General features: G+C 49.8%; 4 protein-coding genes across 4 annotated transcripts; all 4 read right to left on the bottom strand.

Moving 5' to 3' along the window:
- Positions 1-2288: 2288 nt before the first annotated feature.
- On the bottom strand, positions 2289-6837 carry TGME49_239530 (alanine-glyoxylate aminotransferase). The gene is made up of 2 exons (XM_018780558.1): positions 5607-6837; positions 2289-4123 (listed from the first exon to the last, which is right to left on the bottom strand). The coding sequence occupies exons 1-2, from the start codon at positions 6658-6660 to the stop codon at positions 3624-3626; spliced, it is 1554 nt and encodes a 517-aa protein (XP_018637658.1). The 5' UTR covers positions 6661-6837; the 3' UTR covers positions 2289-3623.
- A 354-nt stretch (positions 6838-7191) lies between these two features.
- Positions 7192-13801, bottom strand: TGME49_239520 (hypothetical protein; the record flags this gene model as incomplete). The annotated part of the gene is made up of 5 exons (XM_018780557.1): positions 7192-10209; positions 10303-10613; positions 11153-11339; positions 12048-13510; positions 13702-13801. 5 exons carry the CDS (start codon positions 13799-13801, stop codon positions 10168-10170), a joined length of 2103 nt encoding a protein of 700 aa, XP_018637659.1. The 3' UTR covers positions 7192-10167.
- Positions 13802-15335: 1534 nt separating this feature from the next.
- Positions 15336-17973, bottom strand: TGME49_239510 (hypothetical protein; the record flags this gene model as incomplete). The annotated part of the gene is made up of 5 exons (XM_002366549.1): positions 15336-15575; positions 15970-16109; positions 16568-16877; positions 17106-17189; positions 17722-17973. The coding sequence occupies 5 exons, from the start codon at positions 17971-17973 to the stop codon at positions 15336-15338; spliced, it is 1026 nt and encodes a 341-aa protein (XP_002366590.1).
- Positions 17974-20078: 2105 nt separating this feature from the next.
- Positions 20079-24170, bottom strand: TGME49_239500 (proteasome subunit alpha type, putative). Its single transcript, XM_002366548.2, has 4 exons — positions 23403-24170; positions 22777-22932; positions 21719-21892; positions 20079-20900 (listed from the first exon to the last, which is right to left on the bottom strand). Exons 1-4 carry the CDS (start codon positions 23601-23603, stop codon positions 20673-20675), a joined length of 759 nt encoding a protein of 252 aa, XP_002366589.1. The 5' UTR covers positions 23604-24170; the 3' UTR covers positions 20079-20672.

Raw genomic sequence — 24170 nt, 5'->3', positions numbered from 1 at the left:
CTGTCACAACGTAGTATAGTTGGTCCGTGCTTCTTTTTCTTCTCGAAGATAACAAATCGCGTCCTTCCTTCACTCACTCTTAAGTTCGGCTCGACTTTCAGAGAGTAACATTCACTGACAATTGGACTACGCGGTTTAAATTCTAGCTTCATAAGTGTATGAAAGAATGTGTTGCTCCAACTTCTGCGTCACACGTAGAATTCTTCGTTGTCTAGAAAGAAGGCGTTACTGACGTCCCTCCCTGTGTCCCTTATTCGAGCTGTATATGTGGTATACCGCCGCCAAAGGGGTGAAAAAAGTACTCGCGGATTGCCGAAGACGACGCAAGCATCTTACCAACTGTGCCAGCCGTTCTGAGCGGCCTAGAACAGAACCCGCAGCCGATATTGGCTGTCACCTCGTCGCTAACTAATTACCGTGGTGAAATGACCATCATGCAAATGCGACCACCATCCACAAGCGTTTCTCTACACAGCATTGTAACTAGTTCCCAATCTTGTGGCAGGGCGAACACAGAAAGGCTTTAGAAAGCAACGAATCACGAGAGAACACATGTTAATTCACATGGGCCTGCAAGAAAAGAACAAGGCAGCTCAATCGCTCCATGAATCCTCACATCATCTGAGCCTCAAAATGGAAAGCTTTCCGAGAAACCTGGGTTGGACAGTATCCCCGACTTTTTCTGCATTATCGTTGCTTCAGTTTCTTTTCTACACAAGCGTCTTCCCTATCAACACTGCTTAAGAAGCGCCACCTTTGTGTGGAGATCTCCTGGTTCATCAGTTTAATGGTCGTCTGGACCGGTGTTTCGCTTTATCCTCTTTCACACCCTGCTGCTGCACGGGATCTGCCGAATTGCCTTGTATCGGTTTCACAGGAAGTCCACCACTGGCACCCCGCAATTGATTCCCTGTGCCCCGCCCAGTGGACCGTGCGCTAGGCCTTCTGGACTCTCCGGACTCTGGTTCAGAAGAAAGGCCCTTACTCCTATGCGCAGAATATATAATATATCATGCGAGTCGTAAAAAGAACAAAGTGGCAGCTTTTATGTCTGCCTCAATTGAGACAGCCACACGAAACCCACCCCCAGCAAATTTCTCCTTTTATAGGTAAAGAAACTGTGCGTGGAAGTATGCGGCAAAACAGCGCATTCCCCCAGCAGTGAAGCTTGCAACTGGCACTGGAGTTGAAATCTTGTGTTGTCGCTTTGTTGGCGCATGTCTGTGTTGTTTCGTTTGTTGTTGTGAGCTTACCAGTTGTCAAGGTCCCTAACCTCTTGGCACGCTTCCTGGGTACCATAGTCGCATTGCGAACAGAGCGCTATGTTTCATGAGGAAAGCATGTGAAGAAGCAGTCATCCAACGCCAAAAGAGGCAAGTGCGTGTTAGCCTTTCTGAGCCCATCGCACATTTTCTACGCCTCCGAAGGTAGAGTTGTGCACAACCGGAGAAATCAAACAATAATTGCTCCCACGCGGTCGGCTTCTTGTGGTTTTTCGTGGATTCATACTGAAAGCTCCGAGCAGCGAAGATATCATCTTATAACTGAACCGAAAATGAACTATCATGGATTACTTGCTCAAACAGAAACCGATTGGTGTGTTCGTCCAGAAAAAATCCTAATATACGGCGTTCTTCAGAGTAATTCGATAAGTGTCATGCCACCAGAATGTATTAGGGGTAAACAATATAACAGAAACAACCTTGCGTCTATCGTTTCCGAGGATCGGCGGCCCTGGTAACTAATCGAAGCAGGCGCGTGAGTATATTAAAGATTCTTGGCTGGTGAGCACTCCTGACGACCAACCTGGTGCGCCTTCTGCCGTTGCGCTTCTTTGTAAGTTCGCAGCATCGGCCCTGACTGTTTCAGAACTGCATCTGTCACTGCACAGTGAATCGTCCCATGAGAAAAGCTCAAAATGGCTTTCAAAACCGAAAGGGAGTAAAAACTGTGATTGTGCCGCTACGGTGTTGACTTCCTGGTTTATTAACTGTGAAGGCGCAGCAACGACAAATCATGTTGCGGCGTGGCTTGCCACGAGCCTTTTGTTCGAATAAAAAATATCGTGGAGAGCACCGTTGTTGCTCATGCCGTCTGCTGCTTTCGAGTGACCTTCGGAGCCACCTGTGTTTTCCTGCAACAGCTTTCGTACCGGTTCGACGACCACCGTGGGCGGTCTGAGGGAGATTGAAGCGACTGCGAATCCAACATCACAGGCGGGCATATTTGCGTACCCGTTCAACGCCGAAAATGAGAACTTTAAAGCTTCTCTAGTCTCGTATGCTTGTTGCTGAAAAGCGGGGTGGAAGGGCTGCGTGTTCTTCCACTCCACCCTTACAATGCACTGTTGCCTTCGCGACTCCGCAAGCAGAAAAAAGGCCTAGCCGTGAATGCTTCTCCCTTCTCTCTACGTGCGCGTATTAGTTGTCCCCAAGGAGAACTGGGGGAAAATGACCCTTTTCACAGAAGCAAAAGCACTCCTGGAGATAGAATTCCATACAATGACACCGTTGCGTTTTAGGGTCCGGCATCGCTATCTTGGGCTTTGCCTGGCTGCCGCTTCAGGAGGCGAGGAAGCAGAGCAAACGATTGAGCACCCCCACATATCACTGCGAAAAAATAAAATCCAATTAAGGTCGTCTGATATCAATCGCTTTCATGAAGCAACCATATGCGCCTTCTTCTCCTGAAGTTGTGTCGTGCTACAATCAAACAGATGCGTCCAACCTTCTCAGTTGTGACTTGTTTTCCTAAATTCCTTTCATAACCGGTTCCTGTCCAGCGCTGCTGACCCATGTTGCATACTCGGAAGCGCGTCGACTCCCAACACCGCGTGTATGATTTCACTACAGTTGGTTTCGACTGGTCTCTGAAAACGTCCGCGGCTGCCGTCGTCGTGCTTCAGTACACTGGAAAGTGAAAATAGTTGAGGACAAGTTGTTCCGAGTAGGTGTGCAGCTTTATCCAGTTTCCCTTCAACGAGTTGGGACATTGGAGGTTCCGCAACTCACCCGTGGCTTTGCGCCCGAAAACCCTGTCACGACATGTTTCCTCTGCCTCATCAGCAGACAGGTGAAAAAAATGTCGTTTGGATCTGGAATCAAGCGCAAGCAAACCTCAAAGCTGACTTGCTAGTGTCTGTTTCTCACTCATAAGATGCCGAGGCAACTTGACTATCCTTTCCCATCTTGCAGCCTGATTCATTCCTCTGGAAAATGCCTCCGGGCGATATACTACCGTGTTTTTCTACTCCAGCTATGGCACTGTTTTCGATGTGGAGGGTGCCTGAGAGACCAAGAGATCTCTACCAATGCTCTCAAGGAGGAAAGCAACAAAAACGTGGGCTGGTCACGGGCCACTCCACAAGAGCAACCCCATCTGCTTCTGTCCGCGAACGCAGGCGACATCGAATTCGCCGCCTGTAAACGCTACAGTAGGGGAAATCTCCCATGCAAAAGCGATGGTGCACTGCGACACTCAAACTGATAGGGGAGTGCATCCGCATATCTGTGGACATTTGTTTGGCGCTGGTTTAATGGAGGGGAGCTAGGGCTGTGAACAAGGCACTTCATTACTAGCTTCGATTGCTCGTTTTCGGATACACATCATGAAATCACCTTTCCTCAGGTTCTCTGGTGGGAGGTGCTGCTACATGCTTCTTCTCCGACAGTCGTACTTTGAAAGATGGAGACCCAGCGGCCCCTGAATCTCAAACAGATACAGAAATGCCAGGTGGGATGCTCCGCAAGACGGCTCTGTCGTTTCACTGACTCGGGCAGCATCGACGATGCCGGCTTTCTGTGCAAAGCAAATCCGTGAAAGAGGAGGGGTCCGGAAGGGGCGTCGTTCGTTTTCTCATGACACAACGGTGAACTAGGCGTTGAATCGTTTTGATAGTAGCATAATGCCATTGAAAAAAAAGAGGAGGGGTCCGGAAGGGGCGTCGTTCGTTTTCTCATGACACAACGGTGAACTAGGCGTTGAATCGTTTTGATAGTAGCATAATGCCATTGGCCCTTTGAGAGAAAAGCCGGCTGCAAAAAGAGAGAAAGCCGACTTCCAAGCTTACCTGAAAAGAGTGCCGCCTTTCCAATCCATGGTTCGCTTCGTCTGTATGCCATGGCTGCAAATGAAAGTCGGGATCAGGCGATTTACCAGATATTTTTGGGCAGTTCTCTTTGATTGTAATTTGTGTGTGTGCACGGACGCTCTATCAGTAGAGGCTGTTTTCACCGCGTATGCAAAATCTGTTACCTCCCACTCCCGGACGTTCTTCTTACCCACCTGTCCCGGATTTCCCGTGTGTACATTGTTGACCTGTGAAGTCCCATCAAAACCTGTCCGCCCGCAAAGCCATTCTTTTGCACAGTCCACTTCTCCGTACAGATACCATCCTGATTCGGACTGTGGGGGTGCTTAAGGCCCCACAGATAAGTGTTGGTAATTGACAGAGGACGTCCCTGTGGCACGTTCTTCCAAAAGACCTGTGGTACCTTCGGAGAATGGAAAGCCACTACTACACAGAAAAGGGTGTTACTTGAATAGCCCTCATGACTCAGTGACAGCGTCTAAAACAGCTGGATACACAAACAAATCATAACCTGCGGGCCCTGCTGCCCGCTACAGCACCTGCTACAGTTCACCAAAATATAACATTTTAAAATCTCGAGAAAGTTTCACAACCTTGCAGAGATCTGTGTACGTCCAATCATATACTTCCACGATGATTGGCTGCCTGACCATCTTCAGCGTCTGGATTCGCTTGGGCGACGCAGAATAATAATGAAGGTAGCAGGAGTACCCTGGCGCTGATACAAGAATTGTATTCTGGCCTCAATTCGAAACACTTTCCTCGTTCTGCGGGCTTGAATCATCCACTCGAGTGGCAACACAGGTTCTCCCTAACCCTTGTTCACCGAGACCTTTTCTGCCGCATCGCGCGATGACTGTGGATGTTTAAGCTACCTGTGTATAACGGGACTGTTTAGATACGGACGAAAGTAGACTACAGAAACGGCATTCAGAGGTGCCGTTAATTCTGCTTCCCGAAGAACGGTTTTCTAGATGCCTCACGTTACAAAAAGTCAGTTCACTGTACGGATTAGACAGATACACTGCCGGGCGTTTTTCAAAAGCCTCACCAAGGAGCCGACGCGACGTCGTCTCCCACACAACGCAGTGCACATCGATAAAACAAGATTTGTACATGCTGCCATCCTGAATCACAGTTCGAGCAATGTGTTGCTCATCCACAGGGCGATTAGACGGACAGCGCTTGTCAGCTTCCACCGCGTCTTCCGTGGTTTCCAAGAATAGCTACACTACGCAGAACCAAGGTCTGCGCAGACCACAACTACGCTGACTTAAGACCAACAACGAATCGGTGACAGGCTCGACCACAGAAACAGCTCCGTCAGTTCTAACGAGTTAGAGCATTTGTACAGAGAGACAAGCGGCGCAACATGCGCACCTCAGTGTTGCAAATTTCTGTAGGTTGCATCGGAGCTTATTATATTAGCCGAGCAGTTTTCCCAGAGCGGCGACCAGCTTATCCACTGACTCGCGGTTGCTGTTATAACCCATCAAGCCAATTCGCCAAACCTTACCCGCGAGGTCCCCGATTCCGTTCCCGATTTCGATGCCCTCTTCCACAAGCAATCTCCCAGCCAGGGCTTTTCCATCGATACCATCTGGAATGCGGACCGTGGTAAGGGTTGGCGCTCGCCAAGGCTTCTCCACATGCATACTCAAGCCCAGCTCTTCGAGTTTGGAATGCAGATATGCCGCGTTCTCTTGATGTCGTTTCCAGCACGTAGAGATACCCTCAGCCGCAACCACCCGTAGGGCCTCGCGCAAGCCATAGTAACACACCATCGATGCCGTGTGATGGTATTGACGTGGTGGGCCCCAGTACTTCTCCAAGAGTGAAATGTCAAGATACCAGTTGGGGACTTTTCCACGGCGCGCGCGGATTTTTTCGAGAGCGCGAGGGCCAATGGTGATCGGCGAAGCACCCGGCGAGGCGCTCAATCCTTTCTGACTGCAGCTGTAGGCTAGATCGACTTTCCATGCGTCGATATGGACCGGTACGCCACCAAGACTCGTGACGGTATCGAGGAGCAACAGCGAATCGTACTCGCGGCACAAACTCCCGATGCCTTCCATAGGCTGAACGACTCCCGTAGAGGTCTCCACGTGGACCATGCCGAAAACCCGCGGCCTGTGTTTCTCGAGAGCTTCGCGGATTTCGTCTAGCGTGAAAGCTTGTCCCCATGGCTTGTTCACCACCCGGACGTCTCCACCATACCGCTCAGCCATGTCGACCAAGCGACTGCCAAAATACCCACACACTGCAACCAGGACGACGTCGTTTTTTTCCACAATATTCGCGACACACGCTTCCATCGCGGCGGAGCCTGTTCCGCTGATGCAGAACGTGGTCTCGTTCGTCGTTTGCCAGACGTACCGCAGCAGGGCTTGAATGTCCTGCAGCACCTGGATGAAAGCCGGATCCAGGTAGCCCAGAGAGGGCAAACTCATCGCGCGCAGGACTTCCGGATGAGAATTTGACGGTCCCGGTCCAAGAAGAAGCCGCTGGGGAACTTCCAGCGGCCTCACTGCAGGCCGTAGCTCCTCGTTGATTTTGGTGGTGCCTTCCATGCTGCTGTGAAACTCAAGACACACACACACACTTAGATACTATGTGCTCGGTTGATTTACACTGTGAGAAAGTTTGGTCTGCTGCAGGCCTCGCGCACAAAAGAGTTCAAAACAACGACCAAGACTTCGTCACACCGAGCAGACAACAAGTGTCAGAAGCAAACCCGTTTTTGTCTCTTGCGTCTAGGCTTTGGTTGCATGCACCCACCTGGAAGGAACTCGGCCCAGCGTGTAAAGACCGCTATGGGTGTGGTGCCCCTGGGGGTCGGCCAACCGAGTTCTGTCTCTCTTTTTGCTGTAGCCGATCGAGACAGTGCACACTGCCACGGAGAAGCGGACAACTGTTGTAAAACGGAGAGCGGAGAAGGGATTACTCACCGAAAATTAGGAAACGTCTTTTGGCACCGCGGACGAGCACCACAGAGCCTCCATTTTGCCAAAAGGTCGGTCCGGCCTATGCAAGAAGCGAGGAAGGCGCATGCAGTCGATGCGCCACTGTAGTCACGAGGCAGAAAGCCGCTAAGGTGCCGCTGCATAGACACATTGGTTGCATTGTTCTTCGCCTAGTGCTGGCCGAGAGTTAATTTTGTTGTTTCAGTCACCGATCTCTTAAACCATGAAATGGCTGTTCATTTCGGAGACCGGAAGTACGACACGAACTGACACAGTGGCCGGAAGGATAGTTCAGACGGCAGACACCGTGCCGTACAGGCCAGCCACTAGCGACGTCGTGTGTGGCAAGACGCGTGACACTTCAAGATACTTTGTTCCCCAGTTGAAGGAAGAAGAAGCATGGCTTTTCTTGCACTTTAATGACAGAGACGTTGGGTCATACGAATAATCGGTGCTGCCGTCGAAAACACTTTTTCTTAGACCAACTGCAACTCGAGAGCGGACTCCCGAGCACTTCAAAAATAGTTGTTGGCTTTAATCATGAGCAGTCTCGGGTATTGGATGAAACACCACGTCTCTTCTCGGTTTTGGACTATTGAAAACTTTGTCGGTCGTCTGCTTTAGTAGCGGACGGCATAGGGTGGACAGACCAGAGGGCCCGTGACGGTCTCCGCGTACAAGGACGGTCGAATTCAGGAGCAAATAGATTCACCCAGTTCTGCAGTTGTATGTCACAGTGTTGTGCTTTTCACGCATTGGAGGCAAAAGGTGTGTGACAGCCTCCGACGTGGCAGTGCTTGCACCAGAACTGAAATACAATGTAATGAGGTGCAGCTCTATAGTTCTCATTCTCTCGCAATGAAGTATGCGATGCGACAGGCCTCCAGGCCGGCAGTTGACAACGTTTGGTGTCTTCTCATACGCGCTTATCGGAAGTGCACCACCAGAGGTGATCCAAAAGGCATTTTTGTGTAAGCTCAGTAGTTTTTTACCGGCAAACGAAACATACAGAAAGGAAGTATGCTCCACAAAGAACCTGTTGAGTTCTTCACGAAAGATTTACCTTAGCTTGTTAAAGCTTCGGGACCTAACATCACAGCATGCTTTCCCTAAGCGCAGTTCAGATTCTGTTACAGCTTTCAGGAAACAGCTGTGTATAATCTGTAAGATGACCACGAGTCACCGTATCTGTCGAGCATTTCGTCAGTAGAATGATGATGCATTTCCACACAAAACGCAAATCAAAAATGCTCAGTGAGGCGTTCGGCTGTGTCCTTGTTTCTTCTTTCGCCCACGTTTGCGCGTCTTAACCTGTCCACGAGGCTTCTCCTTTGTGCGCTCCCCGCGATTGGTGATGGATTTGCCTGTGGTACTTTCCCTGTGCTGTTTCCCGGGATGCGGCGGTCTCTGGAAGGTGTCTGAAGGCTGGATCTGCATCTTCACCGGTCTGTTCATCGCTTCTTCGCACTGAAGGCAAGAGACACGATATTAACCAACGAGTATCACATCTGAGGAACCACAAGTCCAGCAATTTGTGCTGGCGGTGCCTCAAGCCAGAGACAGTTTAGGGATCTCCAGATGTGCAGTTGTGATAACTGCTGGCAAAAGGAGGAAGGCAATGTTTACGGGGATAGATGTTTTTGGGGTGGGACATGAACTTGACAAGACATTTGGGATTTCAGATTAGGGAGCTCGAGTTGAAAATGCCGTATGTGCCCCGTTGGCGAACAATCTTACCTGGGATTAGGTTGGTGTCTTCCTCGCAGAGGAGAGGCATCTCTGTCCTCTCAGTGTCTTACCCTTTCAAGCCAAAAACTCTCAACTCAGAAAGTTATGGCCGCGTTGTTGTTGAGCAACAATTAGCACGAGTCCAAATCGATGATACGACACAGCCGCATTGGTGAACCAGGTGCCGTCAGGAGACAGCCAAAGATTTCCTCACCTTCGCTTGATCCATCCTGAGAAGTTTTTCGACGGCCGCTTCAATGTGAAGTTTCTCTCGGAGGTCCTGCACGCAACAGTTCCCAAATAATGGGGCAAGTAATGAACAGCGAGGTTCTTCTTCACAGTGCCGATTTCTTTGGCCGTTGTTGCCGCGTTTTCCGAAGTGGCTTGACTGCCGTTTGGGTGATAGGGAGAGCAGGAGGAACTCGACCCAAGACCAAGCTCACCTGTGTCACCTGCAGGCCTAGAATATATGAAGACTGCCACAGTTTCTTGATTTGGGGGTGTGTACGTATGTAAGCGGAACTGGGGGAAACCAAGTGTGGATCAAACGGCAGGTACGGAAATATGTGTATCTACACAAACGAAGGCAGAGTAAAAACGGCCAAGGCGAAAGCATGTGCAACAATGCGATTTTACGTTTGCTGATTCGAGGAGGTTGTGACAGACCAGCTCCACTTAAAAACGCGTTTACGACTAGCGCTGCTGTTCTTCACTACCGAGCTAGGGAAGGGCTCCCTTCAGCTACCAGCAGATTCTCATCTCATTAAAGAGTTATCCGATGCGCTCTGTTTCATCCTGCGTCATTGCTTGGACAAAGTTACTGAACAACTGGTGCGATTGTAGCGTATCCTTGAGTTGGCTGTTGATGAGGTGGACCGTGCATGGCATACCGGCACTACGCGGCGAAGTTGTTCTCTAGTCGCAGCGACTTGAGCTGTTTTCTGCACCACAGGCAAAACGTGGCAATACTTTTTCAGTAGCGAACACACGTAAATGACCGGGAGAGCTATCCCGTAGAAAGCCGCGGACAGTTCTTTGTGGGTGCGCTTGTCTGCAAAGCTGGCGTTGTCTGCAGAACTTCCTCCAGGCTGTGTTTATTCTGTTTATTCGTTGATGACATATCCGGTGCAGAGATGTCACAAATACCGCGAGGCAACAGTTCCAGTGATGTGCTCTGGCGGCAGTACATTGTGAGAAGCGCAACAGACAGTCCGTATCACATGGTTCTTCATGCTGGATTGGCCCGCAGATTGATGCGGATTCGTCGTTGTGTTGCGAGACTGTCTTCAACATAAGTTTGCTCTTGCCGTCTGTCCCTGTAGCAGAAGAAGCTAGATTTAGAACGGGTGGGGCTAGGTAGCAGGACCCGTAAGTCTTATGGAGCAGCTAGTAGAGAACTAGCCAGTACTCTATTGATGAGTTCACTTTCTGAGGAGAAGTTCAAAACCTTAGAATAAACAGCCCAAACACCTTCATCCGGCGAGCTGGTAGACCCAAAGAAAATAGTTGCGGTTTTCTCACCTTCAACTTTGCCCGTAGTTGCTTCGCCTTTTTCGTGTCCCTGAGAACTGACCTCCACAAAGCCTCGCGATCTGCGAGTACACAGTTCCTTTCGGCCACATTTTCCGGATCATCATAGTTGGTCGAGACAGCACACAGTTGCCGAAAGAATTGCTCGTACAAAGACTGAGCGAGAGGATTTCGGAATGCAAAATATCGGAATTCGGCAGGGGGCTGGTAACCAATGACACCGGCAGCCAATCTTTTGTCCTTCAGATTTTGGAAGTACTCCTGGACCATCTTGACGCACGCTGCTTGGTGTCTGACTGTCGCTGCAGAAAAAAGACGGGAGAGAAACAGCTTTGCATGAAGTTTCTCCCGCGGAGAGATAGCGGAATGATTGAGTCCGAAATAAGAACAGGACCGCTGGAGGCCCAGTAAGGGGATCGATGGTGAAAATCGTGAGTGGCTTGTGCACTGCCAGGCCCTAGCTGCTATGATCAGGTTTGATTGGACGGAGAACCAACTGTTGCACTAAGACTTTACAAATCTGCTCCCATACAATGCTCTCTATTCATTGTCGGGAAAAGGTTTGAAGCCTGGAATAACTCATCAACATCAAGGTGAAGCACACCACACACAACAAAAATCAGACTAAAGAGGACCAAAGCAAATAGTTGGTTTGTTTTCACCCACAGTTTTTGTCTTGCTACCACAGCGCTGAGTTCACTTTTCGCCGGTTGCCCAAGACGGTGTTGAATGCCGCTAGGTGCCCTCAAGCATGTGAACACGGGACTAAAAGTAGTCAGCTATGAATAGAAGCATTCACAATTTCTTGAACAGCAAGTCTGCGTGTTTAATGGCACCTTACAGGGCGGAGTGTGAGATATCAAGTACAGCACATCGGGTTTCATGAGAAGCGCCTCCCGGAGGCCTTCCACAAGATCGGTGCCACCTCCTTTTCGCTGGGATTTCGCTAGAGAGTTAATGAATCTATCAACAATAGTAACCGTGCGTTCGTCAACCCGGGTGGGCATGGTGGGGAAGCAGGCCTCGACCTGAAAAAAAGTGATATGGCACAAGCATAACGGTTGAAACAATTCGCGAAGGAGCCTTTCTGGATGAACTGTTTCCCTACAAGCTAGCGCAACAGCTGACAGCCTGCGGCAGTGGGCTACGGGACTCTATCTGAACGTTACAGTGGAGAAACCTTGACAACAGAATGCAAAGAGACGTATTCATATAGGAGCAAATACGTGTTTTGACATTCGCCCGTCGCATGCAGAAAGCTCAAGGTTATGCAGGTAAATGCAAATCGATAATGATACAAACAGAAAGAGAGGCATTCAGACAAACGTCGTGAAGCGAGTGAATACCGAGGTGCTGGCTGCGATCAAGACCACGAACGAGAGGTTCACGAAGTCACTCGGCTTTTGTGTTGATCCGGTAGACGAGTAGAATAGAAACATTAAAAATATTGATGCCTTAATATTGCTATACGCTTCTAAACAGGCACGTAGGAGGATGGGTAAAACTCCTCCAGTGGGAGCTTTTCATGTGTATATGCATGTGCCCTCTGTTTTCGTGATACGCCTCAAATCGATCGAAAGACTTTAGATCCCACTGAGGATCACTGCCCTGAAGCAGACACTTTTGAATGGAGACAGCTGTTTCTTGTTTCCCATGGGTGGTAGTAGTTTCGTCTTTTCCATCGGGACCGTCAGCTTCTCTCCTTCTGTATATTGTATAACATCTCTCTGAATCACCTTATTACCCAGTTTAACGATATTGAGGACAGAGTGCTGCTTCAGCATGGTTTCCTGCATAAGCTTGGTAAGTTCCTCCCGGACGTCCGGAAGGTAAACCTCCATGTCCATTGCGAGGTCGACCACAACGACATAACGGGTTTTTCTGGTGGAATCTGATTCCACCTCCGTTTGCGTGGCACACGACGACCCGAAAACCAAAGTCTTCTTTTTCAAATAGTGGCTTTTTTGAGACTCAGAGGAGGAGGCGAATTCTGGGAATTCGGATGCAGCCAACAACGGTTTCTGTATTGTTGCGAATGTCTCTTCTAGGACCTGTTCTATATGTTGTAGCTTGCTCTCGACCGTTTTTCGCTGTCCGAGTTTCTTGTTTGTTTGTTTGAGTGCAGCCGTCTTCGATGTGAGATCTTTCAACAGCACCACCTTTCGTGTTTCTGTCTCAGAGATTTGTTTCTCAACGACAAACCTCCCCTTCATAAGCTCGGAGCCCTTGACTTTTCTCAGAGCGCCACACCCCCAGTCGAGATCTTTACGGGGCAAAACATTACACGCGAAGCCCTGACTTTTGGCCGCCATCGATTCTCTGCCTGTTCGACTGACTGTCACTGGCGTTACCGTCATCGTGATACCTGCCACAGAAAGGTTCACATCAGCTGATTGTTGATGAGACCACGACGATATTCGTGCACGTTCTCCAGTATCGGTGCTGGTGGGTGCCAGCCCTCGAAATCCTCGAACCTCGGCACTTTTTCGGACAGACGAATTAACTGAACTCGCTCTAACCAAGTTCGGTGTTGTAGCGTCTTTGTCAGTTTCCCTTTCTGGCCCGGCGCGAGGAGGGTAGAGACACGACTGTTCCACAGTTTCTTTCTTGCTTCTACCAGGAGCTACAGCCGAACTCGCCTGTCTCCGTTCTTCATGTTCACCGCCCCCGTTTATCCTCAGAGTACCACTTCTTGATGAGACTGATAATGATGTAGAATTACTGATGCTTCGTGCAACTTGTCCCCCGGCTCTTCTGCTTGTGTCTGGTGACTGAGCTGAGCTGCCACTTTCAGTCGGTGTACAAAGCGATGGCGCTGATCTCGTGCTGCCGGGAAAGCCGCTAGATGGAGCAGTGCGGGAAGAGGATTTCGAAACAGACGGGGAGAAACCCTGAACAGGGCCATAGGACTGAAGAGCTGATTCGAGGGGGCATATTCCATACGATGAAAAGTACTTAAGGTATGCTGCTACTTTGGGATCTCTGATGAGTGCTTGAGGGAGTGGCGGAGTTAATGCGGCATCGCACAAAGAGATTTGGACCCTGTGACGTATATTCTCTGGGATCGGTTTCTTGGCTAACTGCGGACCACTTGTGAAAGTGCGCAAAGTTAAGCGCTGAAGCGCACGAGGGCCCTTAGGAGGCTGTCGAGACCCGACAGAGCCCTCTTTCTTCTGCTGCATAAGATGGTGAATCCTCCCTGTACAACAACAGGAAACACATAGGTGCAAAGCGACAGAGAGTAGAAACAAACACAAGCAAATGCCAATAAGGGTTTGCTAATTCAGATTATTCGGCGCTCTCATAAAACAATGCTTGAACGTTGTACCGGTACACCGACGAGCACGCAGTGGGACGCCTCACGCAGTGGTCACACGGGCAGCCTCTCACTTTGAGTGTCCTCTTCCATGTAGTAAAGTTCATTCGTTCTGAAGCCCCGAGGCACCGGAACTCGTTGGGATCTGGCCTGCGCCTTCTCTTGCTTCGCCATTTGCGTAGCTTGCTCTTATTTCTCACGAGGAGTAGTCACGCAAGACTAAGAGAAGAAGACGAAAGCTGAGCATTTTACTTGTCGAGACGTCCTACAGAAAGAGCAAAAAAGCGATGCGTCGACCGGAACGTATTCTTATTACCAGAAAACGCGTCATAATCGATAAAGGGGACGCCGTTACTGTGTCTCTGGCGCGGAAATCGAAGAATGAATAGCCAAAGGCCAACGACGGTGTAAGCCAACAACAGCATAAAACTTTGACAACACGCGCCTTACACGAGTCTTGCGAATCATCAAAGAAGACTGAGTTACTTGTATGGTGTTTCCGAATGTACGCATCGGTGTAGACAACGAAAATCCTACTCTCAACCTGTAAGATTCTGTGCGTCCTGCAGCTGGCTTCCGTGTGGGGAACGGGGCCGAGATCTACCAAGGCTGCAGTTTTGTGCAGTGGTGCTGCAGCCCTGGCCGACGAAATCGTACAGCGCTTGGGTCTTGGGTTTCGAGTCATCTGCGGTGCCTTGCAGGGCTGTGTTCTAAGGACACCTCTGCCTTCCGTCCTGCTGAAGAAAGACGTGCTGCTGGAACGAACGAGTTCCATCAAAGCACCGGAAGCATTTTCGAACACTCGGCAAAAAGCGGAGCACAACCTAAGAATGCAGACGCGGTAGCACGCAGCTTCTCAGACCACTGCCTCTTTAGACAACTCGACAGTCACAGAACCCGTGTGTGAAAATCGGTTCTTTCACTATGCTCGTGCTCAGAGCAGGATTCACCTTTCACTGCAGATTTTCGTCGTACTCGTGCCGGACCGGAGAAGATTCTCTTTATTGTTGGACAGCACCCGAAATGCTTGCACCCAGCGCTGAAGGTTATTTGTTGTGTTTGGGGTTTTGACCTTCTGTTCAGTGTATACAACCCGGTGATCGACAAACCCAAGCGGCTGACCTGCTTTCTTGGATGCCAGTTGGGCCAGTGCTACGGGGATATGGGGTTTAACTGCACTGAGACTGCCACTGACTCTCTGCCTCGAGAAAGCCCGACTAAGGAACTATACCAGTGGATAACGCGAAGCTGACAGCCAGTTCTTTCAATATTTCCCCCCCGGTGCCATCTCTGGTGGTCCACTGAACGCCGTAATGAACACTGTCTTACAAATGTTTTCGAAAACCCGAGTTACCTTTGTTGACTGTGGACGAGGGGACCTTACAAAGTTGCTACCACTTTGCTGTTCTTCCTCGCAACAACTAGGTATCACCCAGGCTATCCTCAACAACAGGGAGACTCAACACGGGCCCACCTAGGCCGTGTTTCCCCAGGTGCTTCCGCGGCATATGCTGCAACAGAAGGGAGGAACGTAGTTCATGTAGTCAGAGTCCAAAAAGCCTGGGATTGCACACTGAACGGTACTCGTGAGAGAACCACGAGGGCTCACTGCCACACTGCACAGGTAACTTGTAATTTCACTTTTCAGTTGACGAATGAGAAATGCGTTGTCACACCTTTTTGTTCGACCGAGTACGATAAACTCGTTTTATTGTTGTGATGCTGATGCAATAGCTTGTTGGTAATACTCAGTTACTTTTTCAAGTGAAAGATAACAGTTGTGGTTTATGAATAGCTCAGGAGCCGGTACAGATTTGTTTTTGAGTGACTTATTCTCTTTGATCCAGCGCTGAATTTTGCTCAGAGTCACGACGTGGTTCGTGACAACCATCTTCTGGATCATTTGAGGAATCATGCCGCCAAGATCTGGCTGGCTTATTGCTGCGACCTGAAAAAACATGGTAAACGGCAGACATCGATAACTCATGAAAAGTAAAGATGTAGACTTATATAGGGGTTAATCTCTTCATCTACCAAAGTACTGCTTCTGGTTCAACCCCCGTCACCCGCCACTATGGTTCCGCCGTCCTCTCTATCGCTAGCTTCCTGCCCGCTGACCACCCGACTAGCGTCACCCTATATGCATTAACTAGTGCCCTCCTCTTTCCTAATCATACTTGTTTATTCATCCGCATGCCTACACACAAGGTGCTTCTTCAAGACGTGGACTTCATACAGATACACGTGGATTGGCATCCATTGCACCACTCCACGACTGGTCACCCACTCCGTACATTTGTTTCACCGTGGTGATTCGTGTGCTTCGTGCCCTACGCCCTTACCTTAATGGAACCGTCTGGATTTTTTGTGATGTCATAACCAACAATGTAGCAATGTGCACGGACGAGACCATTGCTTTTTCTCGGGATCCCCATCTTAGACATGGTGTCTGGGTCGAGAGCTTCCTCCGAAGGAGTAGCACCTGCAGAAAGCAGAATGCCGTCACGGATTGCGCAGAGTCTGATATTCGTGACTCGGAGTATTCCGAACGGCAATCCAATGCTGCGCAGAAGAGACATCGCTCCAGTGACTCAGCGATACAGCGTCGGCGAGTGATTCTTGAGGCAAAAGTCCCAACGTCGCATGCAGACGCGTCAGGAGAGAAGAGACCGTTGTTTCTTTATTGGACACACTTGGGAACTAAAGAACAATACGGTGGCCCTTAGCAGAAGTCGAGTGCTCCCCTAGAGATTCTTCGCAGATGAGATCGACCTGTGCCTGGATGAGTGAATAATTATTTACATGAATGCGTCGCTGATACACGATAAACTGCGTATAGGTAGACCTACGGCCCGTTTAGTGACCTTCGTGGTAAGTACCAGAATTTCAGAATTTTGTCGTTCACGACTCATCCTGTCTCAAGTCGGTAATCGGTAATACCTGCAATGATGATGCGGTCGCCGCTTTCGAAGTGGCGATCGAAACCATTAATGATGAATTCTCTTCCCGGTAGTCCCATCATTCCATTGAAGACTTGATATGATAAAACACTCGCGTTGTGTCGGCGAAGGATGGCACCATCTCGAAACATGGTGTCGTAAACGCCACGGTTTTCCGTATTTCTCAAGAACTGGAAGATATCGTCGATCGTGATGGGGTCTGTCATAGTCGCCGCCTCTTCCGCCGTCACAAAGGTGTACTCTCCTTTAAGAACAACTGGCAGGTTTTTGTCTTGCTTCTTTTGATATATCTGGGAAGGAAAACACAAATGGCATGCGAAACACTGCCTGAACAAATACTTCGGAGTTCCTGCTCTTGCACGACGAGGACTTCAGCTAGTGCCTGTATCTCAGAAACTATGTCCTTCCTAAGGAGTATGATATCCCATATATGCGCGAATCACCACTTTTTACGGCGATTTAGAAACTGTCTTCGCGTTATCATAAAGATGTAATCATCTAAACTTATTCAACGTCACCTGCACGCCGTCCGTGCAGCCATATGTCGACCATCCGTCCGTGTCGTCAAAGATCTGTGTAGCCCGGTCAACTGCATCTCGTGCCTGTAAAGCGCCACAGATACCAGTGGCAATTTTACGTCATTTTGAGGGCAAGATTTCTGCTCCGTTGCGTTCAAAAGACGGCTTGTTTGTTGCCATCTGTCTACTGATTACTCGTTCGAATGAGGGTATTGAGCTTTGCGGTGAATAGGGGAAAGAAAGTTGGAGTCGTCCTCACGCAGCCACCATAGGGAAGCTGAACACCGCACTGCTCTGCAAAGAAGTTCCCCAATCTTGACGCCTTGCAGACACCAGTGAAGAAATTCCAAACGTAGCACCCCTTGAGCATAAGCGAGATATTGTTCCGGAGAAACACGAAGCCAAAAACGTGTTCCGTACTTCTACCGCACATGGATGACAAGCACAGTAGTGATAGATGGTAATAAAGCAGAGTGACGAGAACATCGTGTGTACGACATTGTCTGTTGCCATACAAACAATGACAGAGTTTCGCTCCATCTATGCGGGAGAGGCATTTTCGTGTCAGGTTCTTCTGTTTCAATTTACCGCATGTTCATTCGAAAGGTTTGCCCACCTCTTTTTCTAGGCGCGACCGGAGGGCCTCCTCCCCCGCCGGCTCGTAAACAGGAGGATAAAAATTGTTGCCGAAGACTGCAGGACAGGTTTGAGCATTGGCGGTGGTGACAATCGCGTTCGCTTTTTGGAGCTTCTCCTCAGCTCCGAGGGTTCTGCGGATCCACGCCAAACCCAATTCCCCATTATCTGCTGTCCCAGCGATAACGTCAGCCTTGTCGGTGCTTCGGGAGCCACGTAAAAAAGACAGCATTTTGCATAAATCAGAAAGGGAAACACCCTGGGTATACGACGAACCGGTTGTGTTTGTGTAAACGGATGTGGACGTCCGACCTAGTGACATGAAGTACTTTGGCAAGTGAGAAGACACGATACCGTTGGTTTGACCTCTCCAACAAAAGACGGTCGAAATGGACGTGAGACTCTTTTTTCATATGTTAGGCTTTAGATCATGCCAGTGTTAGTCGTCTGCTTTCGATAGTTTCTCTGCGAGGCATTTCGGTCTTTTGCCTGCAGGCTATCCTGCGCCGCAGGGGAAGTTGGATGTACGTTGTTGACAGCAAGGTGGAGGTGGGAAACATCAAAAACTACGCTGTACGCAGAAACGTGGCTTCATCACTAACACACACGCGAAAACAATTATAGCAGGCTCGGCGTGCTGAGATACAAACCAAAAAACATCTTAACGTACCTATCCCCGGGGAGGACACTTCGCGAAATCGCTGCGTTTTTCTGCAAGCGTCCTTGATCGCGTGTCTGTCTCGATGTAAGTCTGAAACTCCAGCCGTTTTGGCACCACTGACCACAACAATAACTGTTTTAATCTTTCATGTGGCTGACGTTCTAACCCTCGAATTTGAGGTTGTGATGATGTCAGCCGAGCGATGAGAATAATGTTGGAAAACGGTACCGCCAGTTCAACAGAAGGAAGCAGAACTGAAACAGTGCCTTCCTGTAGCATTCCTCTCCCCCTGGCCTTTGTTTCTTATCACGAATCACATCGAGTATTAGCAAACCGTGAAAACCACGGGCGCAACAAGAACGTTCAACCTGAGCATACGTTTGGGAGCAACGGGTGCTCTGGAAAAAGGCTTATTGCACCTCCTCGTGGTTTATGTAACGCTGACATCTTTGGCAAAATCGCTCCTCTGCGGTTCCCCGCGTACCGGACAAACTGCCAGAACGACGCAGATGAACCCAGCTCTCGACTGGGGAGGGTCCGTTGTGGACTGGGAATCCAACTTCCCGTACAAGCGAAATCACTCTAGAACCGTTTTTGTGTTTCCCTATTCCACCCACACTGCTTTTCTCAACGGTAGCTGCCCAGTATACATTTCATGTTTTCTCGACCTTTTCAACACATAACATTTTGCGGGGAGAATGCATGCTTCGTTGACATCCTACTGTAGTTTCGACTTGGAACGTTGACGCCGTTTCGTTCTCGCAGTGTGGCTTTGAGTAAACAACAGCCCCCTTGAACGGACATTCCGCGATACGGTTGAGCTAATCTACCACGTTAGATATATATTGTTGGTGGAATCGGTTTGCAGATCAGTTGGTACAGAATATCAGTGCTGACACTAATTAACAGAGGTAGACAATACATGGTTGAGCTGTGGGATGGCTTCAGTGTCCAAAGCAGAGCTATAGAATGTATGCTCAGGGAACTACAGGCAACTGCATCCAAAAAACGGTGGTTTGTTATTATTTATGCCACTCCTTATTAATCCAAGTCAGTGGAGGGGGGACCTTCCCGAATTTCGCTCGCTGATCGACTTTTTCTCACACAGAACTGCTTGCGGCGATACGAATAAGGGTCAGAGCATCGCTGGACGGACATCCGTTTGGGTTTGTTCTTGTGTGTCTCCACGCTGCTTCGGTAAAAATGAATGAAAAAACATAGACTGTCGTCGTCATCACTCTGCGTGTCGAGTTCTTCCGTCAGTGCTTACAAAAGTTCACCTACCAGGATTCGTTTTCCGCTGTTTAGTCGCCAGGCGAAGAAAAGTGTTCACCGATGGTTCTATTTCTAGAACCATAGAATGCCATTCACTCTACGCCCTTCGACTGTTGGTAAGGAACACCAACTTTCTATCACCCTCGGAACCGGGGGTGTCGCCCTGCGACTATTTGAGCGGTGGCACTGCACACACACCCGCTGGCCTGTCCTAGAACTTGAAAACGGTTTATCTCCAGTTCATAGTCTACCACTCTGACCGTTGTTGCAGGGTAGCTCTACGGCTTGCTCCTTAATGTTTCCCGTGTGTCACGTTCACGCTCTTCAGGTTTTTTTCGAGAAAATCCTTTACTTACTTCGGGTAAAACCGTGGCTGGACCGGAAGTAAGACCCGAAATCTGTTTTAGTGCACCTCCAAAGCACCGACGATGTGACGTTCCTACATCGCACATTCGTTCGCCTACATTCGTGGCAGTCCTCCACTTCTTTTCCGGCTGCACTTTTGTTTCCAGCCGCGGATTCGCCAGCTTCAAACAACAGCACGGTCTGGCTAAAGGCACATTTATGTTTTGCGAAAGCAACAGCAGATTTGTTCCTGTCAACGAGCCTCTGACGCTGTGTCCCTGAGTCGAAGGCACTTCCTATACTTTGGAAAGGGAGAAAAAGCAGATTCTCTCGTGTACGGGAATCTACGATGTTGCGACCCGAGGTGTGACTTTTTCTGGGCCGGCGAAATAGAAGGCAGCTCTTGTGACCCCCGTTTCCCCGAATTCTACTGTTTGTTCGTAAAACTCGAACGTTTTTCTTTTCAGACAGAACTCGTTTTTCTACACGACACTCACTGGTAGCTTCACCACCATCCCACAAACGACACACCCACGCACTTGATCGATTGTCTTTTTCTAACACTTTGCGTACGACGGCACAAGTGCAGCAGAACCCCCCCGTCACATATGACGGTGAATGACCATTGGCTTCAGTGGTCCGTCTCATTTTTACGGAGCCTGTTCTTCAGCCTGGAGCTCTTGCGCCTTTTTGATGAGAGCCGTAACCTCTTCGTTTGAGAGGAGGCGCTGAATCAAACGCGAATCGTCAGCCGGGTCTTTCCTCACAATCGCAATCTCCAGTTTGTCTGCAGTTGGCGCTGCCGTGTCCATTGTCTTGTTGAGCACTTTCGCCGCCAACAGCAAAGCTCCGTCGACATCTAGGTCCTCTTTCCACTCCTGCGGGAGAATCAGCAACAAGGGCAAACGAAACACCCCATGCTCGCCCACGCAGTGGCTCCGAGTCATGAAATGTTGGAACAGGATATCCGAAGAACACATTTCGCGAAAATATAAAGCTGTGTTAGAAGCAAATAAACCGTTCCGGGATTACAGCAGTGCAGCCTTGGAGAGGAAAACGCCGAAGAGACAACCCATTGGTCGATTTTTGCCGCGGTCCCGTCTGGCCTCGTTTCCACTCATTTCCACTTGCCTAAAAGCACCTGCTACCTTTGGGTGTACGCACAGCCGAGACACGCAAAAATGTGTGTTCCGCTCGATGTTCCAGCTGTTTGTCCGTAGCCCGACATGGCCAACGATACAAAAAGCAGGCATCCCGTCTATTGTGTTCAGGCACCTGACACGATCCCTTCCCCACATCCTCTTGGTACTCGAGAATCGTAACGTCTGGCGCACCCCAGAAACTGATTTGTTCCCCGTACTGAACGCAATCCAAAAAAATCGTATCCTAAGCCATTCCTGCCCGGGACAAGATGCAATTGAGCACCAAGAGTCATTTAAATGCTCCATCAGATACGCAGCATCCTCCAAGGATCCAGGGCACCGACTACAGCAGTGGAGAGACGTTTGTAACGAGTGGAACATCCCAGAAGCTTCTTTGTCGCCATTCGAGGCAGCTGAACTGACAAAACAGGCCTTTATCAGTCTGGGGATCATCTGGGAATGACACACGAGTTTGCCAACGAACTTAGATCTCGGATGTGTCTTTCTGTTTACCGGCAAGTTGAGCTTCTCCCACATTTTCTGTCGCTCCTCACCTGTTTCAGAATCGACTGCGCCGACTGGCTGTTTACTCCAATCGCCGTCGCTTTCCATCCAGAGTAGTTTCCAGAGGGGTCTGTGTGGTAGAGTTGAAAGCCGTAGTGTCGATCCCACCCCGCAAACAAAAAGCTGACTCCGAATGGACGCAGTCCACCGAACTGAGTGTACGACTGTGAAAAACATCGGGGGGAGAGACACAGACACAACACAGGAATCACGAAAACGTATGTCCCGCAAAAGAACGAGCACAACAAACGGTGATGCACAAAGACGGGACAAGAGCGACTCAAAAAGAAACCACGAGAAAGCCAGAGGAAAACGGCGTGACAACATCAGGAAAAAGGATGGAAACACACAGACGCGTCATCCCTCTCTTGCGGGGCGTCGGAAACGTCTCAAACTTCCTTTTTCCTACTTCGTCATCTACTCGGGGCTGTGCGGGTGGGTGTGCCTGGTGAAATGCCACCTTTGCTTGTTGGCTGTCACCCAGTTGCACGAACTGCAACTCTAACGTTTCTGTTCGACTGCCTGCGCCAAGATATCGATTTCGCATCTCGGTGTCTCTACGATCCGCGACAAATCAGCTCTTTAAGAACATCAAGGGGGTCGCTAGATGGCGCAGGCTGTTAGCCCAGAAGAAGGAGGTGCTGCTTCTTCTCTCAAAGTTGGCCTCACCAGCATAAAGAGCGAATGCATGAACGGGACCCCGAGTAACACCACGTCACCCGCCGACCTTTCCCTGTGTCGATACCTTCGAACCTCCACCCGTAGTCGAACTCGTATTCTATCCTTCAGAAGAAGTGTCTTGGTTTGCTGGTCCTTATCCAAAATGTGCCTTGAATCCCTTTAAACCTTTGCTTCTCGCGATACACCAAGAGGAAACGACTCCTATTGAATAACTGGGGCTCTGGACGATAGGACTGTCCGTGTTGTTCTTTGTCTCTTCGACCTAGGAACTTCTACTCACTCGAAATCCGCGCACAGGTGCAGAGAGGCGGAGACGCATCGACGACTTCTTTTCGTCAACTGCTCTTCTCTTCCAGGCACTCCTCACCTGTTTGACGTCGCAGATTTGGAGCACGAGTTGCTCAATGGGTTGAGGCTCGTCGTACGCGTAGAGGTAGCGCTGTCCAGTGAGGCGCGCTTGGTTAATCAAAATGTTTGCATCTGCCGTGAGGCCGGCAACGGCGCACATGACGTGGTCGTCGACCTGTACAGACAGTGAAGAGAGATTCGCAGCACTGAAAGGGAGAGTCTGGAGAAGAACGCTGGCGAAACGAGCAAGCGAGCAAGTCGGCGGCGGCACAGAGCGCAGAGAGAAGATACCGAGACGTACAACGGACGAAGACTGAGAGAAAGTCAACGGGAGAGCGGCACTCACTCACCTGGCGACAGAGAAAACACGAGACACGACAAGGGGAGGAGAGACGGCAGGAAATGGATTCAAGATCCTGTACGAAAACAGGAGTATACCGAAGGGTGGAGAGGAGGAGAGAGCACACACATGCAACGCTCAAGGGAAGGAGTAAGGAAGAGCGAGAAAACGGAGACGGGAGCAGCTGCGCAGGAAGCGACAGACGGGGAGAGAGAACGCGAAACACCGCGACGGGAGAGAGCAGAGTGTGAAAAGAAAGCTCGAACTCCCCTGCTCCGGGAGGAGCAAAAGAAACCACTTTGTACCTTGTAGATCTTTTCCTTCGTTCTGCCCTGATCCAGCAGCTTGGAAGTGACCATTTTGTCTGCTGCGAGGACGACTCCGTCGGTCGCGAGAATTCCGAGAGTTGAAGACGCATTGTTAATTGCCTCTAACGCGTACTCCACTTGGTAGAGACGCCCCTCCGGCGAGAAGGTTGTGGTTCTGGAATCGTAGCGCCTGGCCATGTTGATTTCCGTCTAAACGCACGCGGTCGAAACTGAAAGGTTGCTGGCTGCTCGAGCTTAAACAAAGGCGCGACGAACAACACAAGACACGCCGTTGCCACGCCCAGACCGAACGGGCGCTCTCTGCGATGTGAAACAGAGACAAAGAAGAATGAGAAACGCGAACAACAGGCAGAGAAGAAGGAGCACGGGAGAAAAACGAGAGAGCAACAGGACAGAAAACGAAAAGGCGAAGAACGGAAGACAGAAGGCGACGCTGGCAAGGGGTTCCAGGACGTAGATTGGGGTATTTAGGTCTCAGGGTTCCACGGAGGTCGTTTTTCTGGAACAAAACTGGAGACAAGAAGAGAGAAAACGAGGAAAGAAACTGCACACGCCTTCACATTCAAGGAGCGATTAAGACACACGGACTGTACTCCGGTGCCTGCACATCTCTGCATAAAAAGACTGAGAGGAAGAAACACTCCCGCACCTGGAGGAGAGCACTTGCACAGAAAAAACAGTGCGTTGAGTGAACCACGAGGCACAAGAACCCAGAGAAAAGTGCCAAGCAGCCGGCTGAAAAAA

This window comes from Toxoplasma gondii, chromosome VI, assembly GCF_000006565.2.
Source record: "Toxoplasma gondii ME49 chromosome VI, whole genome shotgun sequence".
Taxonomy (NCBI): Eukaryota; Apicomplexa; class Conoidasida; order Eucoccidiorida; family Sarcocystidae; genus Toxoplasma; species Toxoplasma gondii.
Note: the sequence above shows the minus strand (reverse complement) of the source record. Positions and strands in the feature narration are given on the sequence as shown.

Bases quoted from the DNA above. Each gene is read 5' to 3' on its own strand.
- TGME49_239530 (XM_018780558.1), bottom strand. From the start codon at position 6,660: ATGGAAGGCACCACCAAAATCAACGAGGAGCTACGGCCTGCAGTGAGG. The intron at 4,124-5,606 runs GTAAGGTTTGGC...TTTCATTTGCAG, and splicing joins CGGAATCGGGGACCTCGCGG to CCATGGCATACAGACGAAGC.
- TGME49_239500 (XM_002366548.2), bottom strand. From the start codon at position 23,603: ATGGCCAGGCGCTACGATTCCAGAACCACAACCTTCTCGCCGGAGGGG. The intron at 21,893-22,776 runs GTGAGGAGTGCC...TGTTTTTCACAG, and splicing joins AAATCTGCGACGTCAAACAG to TCGTACACTCAGTTCGGTGG. The intron at 20,901-21,718 runs GTGAGGAGCGAC...ATTCTCCCGCAG, and splicing joins CGCAGTCGATTCTGAAACAG to GAGTGGAAAGAGGACCTAGA.